This window comes from Garra rufa, chromosome 21 (genome assembly GCF_049309525.1).
Source record: "Garra rufa chromosome 21, GarRuf1.0, whole genome shotgun sequence".
Taxonomy (NCBI): domain Eukaryota; kingdom Metazoa; phylum Chordata; class Actinopteri; order Cypriniformes; family Cyprinidae; genus Garra; species Garra rufa.
The window spans coordinates 10685370-10694448 of record NC_133381.1 but is presented as its reverse complement, the minus strand read 5'-3'; the positions used below and the strand labels follow the sequence as shown (position 1 = coordinate 10694448).

Genomic DNA, 9079 nt, shown 5'->3' with positions numbered 1-9079 from the left:
CGGCTTTAACTGGGGGCAGAATGAGTCACTCTCAGTGTGGTCAACTCATAAGTGCATGCTGAATATTATACCATTTTTGCTAAACATGGACCCATATGGATGTATTTTATGCATAATCACTTTTTTTGCTCTAATGCACAATTGCACAAAAGATGTGTGCACATTATTTGCAGCATGCTTCACACATAGCACATGCAAAACATGGGGAATCACACACAGCTTGTCAGGGTTAGTGTTTGCCTCAGTTTTATTATTTTACTCAAAAAGAGAACATAAGCACATTTTCCAACAGTTCTCATTACCATAATGCAAACAAATCTTATTCTCATTACTGGAATGTTTATTAAAATTAGAAAGTGAGATTTGCCCACTTAGATACACCTATTATGCACTCAAAACACACTTCTTTAGCTAATTTGGCTTATGAATGCAGCTTATGAATACCACCTAAAGTTGAGGTCAAACGTTTATATACACCTTGCAGAATCTGCAAAATGTTAATTAGTTTGAACAAAATAAGAGGGATCATACAAAATGATATTTTTTATTTAGTACTGACCTGAATAAGATATTTAAACTCCCTGCTGTTCCTCAGAAAAATCCTTTAGGTCCCACAAATTCTTTGATTTTTCAGCTTTCAGATTTTGAGATCCATCTTTTCACTCTGAGGACAACTGAGGGACTCATATGCAACTATTACAGAAGTTTCACAAATGCTTCAGAAGGAAACACGATGCATTAAGAGCCGGGGGTGAAAACTTTTTTTATTTGAATATTAGGGCAAATTTAACTTATTTTGTCTTCTGGGAAACATGTAAGTATTTTCTGTAGCTTCTAAAGGGCAGTACTAAATGGAAAAAAAAAAAAAGATATTTAAGCAAAATAAGAAAAATGTACACATCTTCATTCTGTTCAAAAGTTTTCACCCCCTGGCTCTTAATGCGTTGTGTTTCCTTTTGAACCAACAGTGAGCTTTTGAACCTTGTTTAATAGTTGCATATAAGTTCCTCAGTTGTCCTCAATGTGAAAAGATGGATCTCAAAATCATGCATTCATTGTTGGAAAGAGTTCAAATACACAAAAATGCTGAAAAACCAAAGAATTTTTGGGAACTGAAGGTTTTTTTGAAGAACAGCAGGCAGTTTAACTGTTCAGGTCAAACAAGGGACTCGTGAACAAAAAACAAAAAAAACAAAACAGCTGTGGATCATTTAGCAACACACTGGCAAGTCGATGTAAACACATTTTTTAAAGTTCAAATATTATTTTCTCTTGTGGACTAATGTGAACATCTTTTATGTGAAATGTCAGGTCAGTACTAAATAAAAACTAACATGCATTTTCTATGATTCTGCAAAGTGTATGTAAACTTTTGACCTCAACTGTTTATAGTTATTAGATATATGTTTACATATAAATAGATAGTTTGGCACATAAATCTGTGTTGAAGCTTTTTCTAAATTTTGTAAACACAATAAAACGAAAGCCAGTTAAGAGATGTCAAGAGATTTATTTATGACAGGAATGGAAGCAGACGGCTTTGTGCAACAGTGATTCATTTTGACATCTCACAGTCTGTTCGCTATATATTGAGATTCACGTGGATAACATATTTGAGGCGTTTTGAGATTTATTTTTTCATGTCCACAAACAAAACAGTCTGGTCTGAGAATTTGTCCACATAAGGTGGCTTGTCTGGAGAGCACCATGTCCTGAAGTGGTGTACAGCCTGGGTTTGTCAGGCTGCCAGTTCCTCACCATGCTTGGGCTAGAAGCAGACAGCACTGAGCCAACCCAGTCCAGTGGGTGTAAAAGGGATGTCGACTTGTTTATAATATAGTTTGTTCTCTGGCACCCGTGTCGAGGCCCATAGTATGAAAAGGTCATTTCAGCCAAGTCTGAAGACATACAGCCTCAATGAATGTATATGAAGCATGAATGAACGTGGTTGAAAGAATAGTATATTATTTATATAGGCATGCCTCGGCTTTGGCTGGTACTTGAAATGCATGCCTGTTGTTTGCAGAGAAAGTACATTACAATGTTGCAAAAAAGAGAATAATCCTGTAAAATAATGCAAAAAGGGTGATTTCAAGTGGAAAAATATGAATACTTTTATTCAACAAGGATGCATTAAATTGGCAGTACAACTGAATTCAACGTTAATAATAATGAGCATATCAGTTTATTAGAATGGTTAGAGAAATAGCTGCTGAATTCAGCTTCACCATTACAGGAATATATGTTAAAATATATAAAGGATAACAATTTAAATGTATTGTAAATATTAATAATATTTTACAACATTACCAATTTTTCTGTATTTTTTAACCAAATAAGAGACTTCAAAAACTATTCAGACTTTATTTATATCTAACAATTCTGAGTTTTTTTTCTCAGATCTGCAAGAAACAATCTCTCTGAAGATTGAATATCAATTATTATGAAACAAAAGTTGAACTTTCGACTCCCCCTCGCAAAGGGACACCAAAACGCTCAAAAGGAGCAGGGCTGCCTTTTACTAAAATGGCTATAACTTTAGAATGGAATGAGATATTAATAACTCACAACTGGTATGTAAGAGCTGAATCTGAGGTCACATGACAAAAGTGGCAGAGTTTGGTACTATAAGAGGGAGAAAACATACAAACGCCATAACTATGCAACAATTTGTTCTATGAAAATGAAAACCAGTACGCACGGTCTTAGTACAAAGCGCCACAAGTGGCTATAAGGACATTTGCATAAGTCAAAAAACATGGAACACTGCAGTACAATTCTCTAGACTCTGTAGGTCATTGATTATCAAACAAATGTTGAAATTTGCCCTTTGGGAAGCTATAATGGGGTAATTTAGAAATGGGGCCTTTCTAAATATACCCCAAAGCCTATAAACCCTAAACGAAAACTGGCGGGGATGCTACAGCAATCAAAAGTACGAATTCGATCATAACTTTTGGGTATTTAGCATTTTTTGAAAAACCTACTTTTTTAAACTAGTCCCCTAGGCTGTTTGCGCAATCGGAACCAAACCAGTGCGGGAAGATTCTCTGGAAAGTGAATATCAATAATAATCAAAAAAATTCATCTTTCGACTCACCGTCGCAAAAGGACGCCAAAACATTCAAAAGGGGCATGGCTGCCTTTACTAAAACAGCTATAACTTTAGAATGGAATGAGATATCTTTGCCAAACTTAATACAACGGATATGTAAGCACAGAATCTGAGGTCCCATGAAAAAAAAGTTGCAGAGCTTGGCCACGTGGTGGCTCTATAAGAAGGAAAAAACTTAACTATGCAACTGTTTGTCCTATCGACACAAAAACCAGTATGCATGGTCTTGGTCCAAAGCACCACAAGTGGCTATAAAGACATTTGCGTATCCCAAAAAATATGGCCGCCATATCGGCGCTAAAGTTCTGTGAGAAATTTAAAAGAAATCGACCACTGGGTTGATATCACTTTTTTCAAGGGTGTAAACAATTGTATATTACGCTGTTTTTCACACATACACATGATATTCATATTCTCATTCCAAACTACTTAGCCTCTAGAACCTTTGCTGTCAATCAAACCATTCGTTAAATGGTTTGAGAAAATGTTAAAACCTACTTTTGTAAACTAGTCCTAGCTTTTTCGCTCAATCGGGATAAAAACACTAAGGTACAATTCTCTGGACTCTCTAGGTCAATTATTATTGAATAAATGTTGAAATTTACCCGTTGGGAAGCTATAACAGGGTCGTTTAGAAAAGGGGCCTGTCCAAATATACCTGTAGGCCTATAAAGCCTAAATGAAAATTCAAAACTTCACAAAACCTGATTTAGGAGGTTACAGGCTTGCTTAATAATATGTAATGTCTTAAAGTGTTTAAACCCTGGTAATCGCTGCTTGCTGCTATATTTTATTTTTTATATTCATATTCACATTTTAGTCTGTCTAGTATGCATTAAATTGCACAGTATCATCCCAGCTATGTTGTGGTGTAGTATAAGTGCAGTTGTTGTGGGTTTCTTGCTTGTGTTTGTGGTCTGCTTTGTTGGTGTCTTGGTGTCATCTATTCTCAGGCAGTTTGTACTAGTAATTGTCTTACTGTCCAAGTAATTACTGTCTTTATTGCAGCTGACCTAGTAAAACAGCATCTGCTGAGAGTATAAATGTAAAGTGAAAGTGTGGATAGGTATGAATAATAGCGTCTTTGTTGTTCAGTGCCCGCTTTCTCCACCATGACAGGATATGTGTGTCAGCTCTCCTGTCGGCCTGCGCAGAAACTCAGGCCCTGTAAGACGCTTCTGGCATGAATGGCAAACAAATCCTCTGTCAACTCTGATTTTTTCATGCGTTGCTTCCATCTGGGAGCAAAAAGAATAACATAAGCATTGCTGTTTGGGTTTAGTGAATATTTGAGATTTTTTTTGGCACATAAATGGTTTCATTTATAGTAGCAGTCTCACCCAGACATGCTTGTGTCTTAGGGTTTCCACCTTGGCTAGGCTCATTTCCAGCCCTCTCATTCTTTTGTCATGTACTGTTCCTCTAAGTGACTCACAGAGGAACCGCAGCACCAGTTGCAGAGACCAGGAATCCGGCAGCACCCTCAACACACTTGCTAAATCAAAAGATGCAGCGTTTTTGTTTAGCAGATCCACTGCCGTGGTCACATGATGACTGGACGCAAGGTAGATTTGAAGCAGGGTGAGAAATATTCCCTGTGTGAACTTCCTGTCTTGACCAGCAGAGGTCCTCCAACAGTAGTTTTCAGCAGCATGCTGGTCTTTTTCTTCATTGACCAAAACCTGCAGGGCCTTTCTGTGTTTACCAGACTTCCCGAGCAAAATTGCTCTCTCCACATTAAGAAGTGAGGGTGTTATTTGGTCTGTGAGAGTAAAGAGAATAGTGCTTTGTTTTATCCATTAACACTTGCAACAGTTTCAAACACTTTCTAGTTGTATTTAACCTATCAAAGTCATTATCTGCATGTGTTCTGCTCACCATATATGGCATCCGCATTATAGAACGAAGATTGCCAAAGTAATTGCTGTAGTTTATGTCTCATCTCTTGCTTGCTTGTTTCATTGTTGCAGTCATCCTCAATTGACTGCAATATCCGCTTGACATATGATGTGATGAGCATGGTATGATACTTTTCCTCCTGTGAACAGACAGTTGGCTTCTTAAATGCGACATTCGGTCATGGAAAACTGGCATTAGAAAGGGGTCATGTAATGTATTATTACATTTTTTTCAATCTGACCTTTTTCAAACAGTCTTTTTTTGTTGCTGTGCCTTTAAAAAACATCCTGTGTTTTATATTATTATGGGACAACATTACAGAAACATTCTAATTCTAGAATCTTATCTGTTTAGTTACCATGGTGATTTCTGTTTGAAACTTGGTAGGGCTTAATTTGAGACTTAACTTTCTGTAATACATGCCCTGCGACTTAGAAATAATAGCATTTATCCTGCTTTCTCCTTATTACATCACTGTGAATGGCCAGGTAAAGTTTCTGATCATCCGGTTGCAATGTGTAAACGTGGACGCTGGTTATGTGTTGATGTGATGCCATGAAATTGCAGAAGTTCAAGTCGTTTGTATAACTTGGTTTCACAAAAAAATCTTTTTGGACTGAGGAGGAAACGTGCTGTTAATGTAACAAACCTTTTTATATAAGTGTTGTTATCTTTAACTAAAGGTGAACTTCTTAAAAACTATTATAAATGTATAAATTAGCAATCAAACTTAATAAAATATTAGATGAAAAACTTAATGAAATTGATCAGGCTAAGTAACTACGTTCACAAAAAAAACCTGTATAAATATTAAAAAAATAATAATTAAAAAATAAATACCACATAATAAAATGAATAAAAATGTAACTGAAATTAAAATCTAATTCATAATATAAAAAATAAAAGCTAATTCAAAATATAAATAAAAGCCATAATAGTATATAAATAATACTAAAATAACACTGCTCTATGTATTTTATACACATCCTGTCAAAAGTTTTTGAACAGTAAGTCTTTCCTGCTCACCAAGCCTGCATTTATTTGATTCAAAATACAGCAAAAACAGTAACATTTTGAAATATTATTACTATTTATCATAACTGTTTTCTATTTGAATATATTTTAAAATGTACTTTATTCCTGTGATTTCAAAGCTGAATTTTTACCATCATTACTCATTCTAATATTATGATTTACTGCTCAAAAACATTTAAAACATTAGGAATTGTTTTCTTTTTTATCACTTTTGATCAATTTAAAGCATCCTTCTATAATTTCTTTACCAAAAACTAAATATACTGACCCCACGCTTTTGAATGGCATAGTGTATAATGTATAATTTTTAGATAAATGCTGATCTTTTGATCTTTCTATTCGTCAAAATATCCCGAAAAAAAAAATAGTTTTAAATATTGATAATAATAATAATAATTGTTTCTTGAAGAGCAAATCAACATATTACAATGATTTCTGAAAGGTCATGTGACACAGAAGACTGGAGTAATTATGCGAAAATGTGCTTTGATCACAAAAATAAATAAAAGTTTTAAATATATTGAAATAGAAAGCAGTTATTTTAAACAATAAAACTTTTTACAACATTAGTGCTTTTGCTGTATTTTGGATCAAATAAATGCAGGCTTGGTGAGCAGAAGAGATTTTATTTTTTTAAAACATTCTTACTAAATCATACTGTTCAAAAACTTTTGACAGGTAGTGTATTTCAAAACATGTAAACATGTAAATTTGGTTCCTGATAACCCCATTTAAACAGTCATTAATTACAAATTGATGACTAACCTTGCTGTGTAATTCGTTGACTAAATATTCCAAGTAGAGAGTGATAGCAACTGGGTAGTTGGTGAGAATGGTAAGGACTTCTTCCGGTGCAAATGTAACATGGCTGCTTGTATGCACCTTTGTAAAAATCAGTACTCCAGCCTATAATAAAAGAACATGTTTTAGAAAAAACACATTGCTTACAATGCAATAAACTCTAATGTTTAGCAGTGAGAAAAAAGAACTTCACAACTACTTTCAAAATCAATAATAAATGTTCCTTGTTTACCAAATCAGCATTTTATAATGATTTCTGAAGGATCACGTGACACTAAAGACTGGAGTAATAATGCTGAAAAATCAGCTTTGACATTACACAGAAAAAAAGTAAAAATTCTTACCAAGGCCAAACTTTTAATCAGTAGTGTATTATAACATGGTTGTTCTTCAAATTCTCAAATTCTAGATACATAATGGTTTACTGCCAAGGCCAAAAGAGTAAACTAGACTTAATGAAATCTGTATAGCTCTGCCCTCTGCTGTTGTTAAACAGTAAATGTCAGTTTAAACACTTGCCTCTTGGTCTCTCTGAAGAACCCAGTCTACAAATTTCCAGATGATGGGTTTATGTTCCAGATTTGAGAGGGTATTAACTATATGTTTGAATACGCTGATGTGTGAGGTGTCCTCAATTTGCTCCTCCACAATTTTAACCCAGGTCTGAAAAAAAAAGTTGTTTAGTTTTCTTTCAGATTCATCATTAGTCATTACTCTGTGGATCTTTTCAAAGATACCTGAATTGCATTGAAATGCTGGCCTTGACTTTGATAGAGCAATCCAAGTGTGAAAAACCTGAAATGACAGCAAATTCGTTTGGCTTCTCACTAGAAAATAACCTGTATTAGCCTTAAATGATGGGGGCGAACCTTTTGTGCTCTTCCAAGTCAGGTACACATGTTTGGAGGTTACAGTTATTCTGCGACGATACAAGCTGGTCCAGTTTTTCATGTTCACCTTGTTCCAAATACAGCTTAAAAAGTGCTGAGTCGATGTCCTGAGAACACATTTGGCCCTGTTCTGTTGGCCTGACTTCTCTCAAGAAGTCATCCAAAAAGCTTAGGTATTGTTGAAATGTCGGCCAATCTTCTCGACTTAACGTCCACAGGTCCTTGGCATTGCTGACTGCCGTTGTCTGAGGTGTAAAGTCTTCACTCATAACAGGCATAGCTGGATAAAGGCTAATGACTTCCCTCGGGTCTAGTTCACCTTTACTGGGAGGTAAAAGATTATACTGAAAAGATGTAAAATTTGGAAACGGTTTTCACACAGAGATTGCTAGTAAATTTCACAAATTACATAAAATTATGAAGACTGAAATAGTACTTTCTTGTAAAAACACATTAAAGCATTACTTACATAAAAAGCTCTTTTGCTTCCACAAAAGCCTCTCTGTAGAACTTTATTAATCCAGATGTACAGACGACATTCTTATGTAGATCCTAAAAGTAAAGTGATGAATGGCTTAAATTAGGATAAATATTATTGTATTTGTGAATTCCATGTGAAATTATATATGTACACTGCTGCTCAAACGTTTTTAAAGACATACAGAAAAATGGTTTTTAAAGACATACAGAAAAAACTAATATTTTGAAATATTATTTCAGTTTAAAATAACTGTTTTCTATGTGATATATATTGTAAAATTTATTCCCGTGACGCAAAGCTAAATTATCAGCATTATTACTCCAGTCTGCACTGTCACATGATCCTTCAGAAATCATTCTAATATTATGATTTTTTTTTTTTTATCAATGTTGAAAACACAAATATTTTTGGGAACCTTTTTCTTCTGGATTATTTGATCAAAAATAGGTTAAAAAGAACAGCATTTATTTAAAAAAGCATTTATTTCTAACAATATACACTACTGTTCAAAAGTTTGGGGTCAGTAAATTGATGTGTTAAATTAAAAAAAGTGATAGCATAGATATACATTGTTAGAAAAGATGTATATTTTGAATAAATGCTGTTCTTTTTAACTTGTTATTAATCAAAGAATCCTGAAAAAAAAAAAGAATTAACAGGTTCCAAAAAATATTTGGCAGCACAACTGTTTCCAACATTGAAAATTCTACATTTAAGACTGGAGTATCAGCTGATAAAAATTCAGCTTTGCATCACAGGAATAAATTATATTTTAAAATAAAAAACATTATTTTATATTGTAATAACATTTTGCAATATTACTGTTTTGTTTCTGTATTTTTCATCAAATAAATGCAG

At 34.1% G+C, this 9079-nt stretch overlaps 1 protein-coding gene across 1 annotated transcript in view; it reads right to left on the bottom strand.

Moving 5' to 3' along the window:
- Window positions 1-2143: 2143 nt before the first annotated feature.
- The window catches only part of LOC141296067 (transforming growth factor-beta receptor-associated protein 1), a 10732-nt gene continuing 3796 nt past the window's right edge, over window positions 2144-9079 (bottom strand). The window contains exons 4-11 of the mRNA XM_073827346.1: window positions 8210-8292; window positions 7720-8064; window positions 7588-7645; window positions 7370-7513; window positions 6815-6955; window positions 4994-5153; window positions 4456-4877; window positions 2144-4353 (exon numbers count right to left, since the gene is read on the bottom strand). Coding sequence (XP_073683447.1) covers window positions 4207-4353; window positions 4456-4877; window positions 4994-5153; window positions 6815-6955; window positions 7370-7513; window positions 7588-7645; window positions 7720-8064; window positions 8210-8292 — 1500 coding nt within the window. The 3' untranslated portion in view covers window positions 2144-4206. The remainder of the gene's footprint in view (window positions 4354-4455; window positions 4878-4993; window positions 5154-6814; window positions 6956-7369; window positions 7514-7587; window positions 7646-7719; window positions 8065-8209; window positions 8293-9079) is intronic.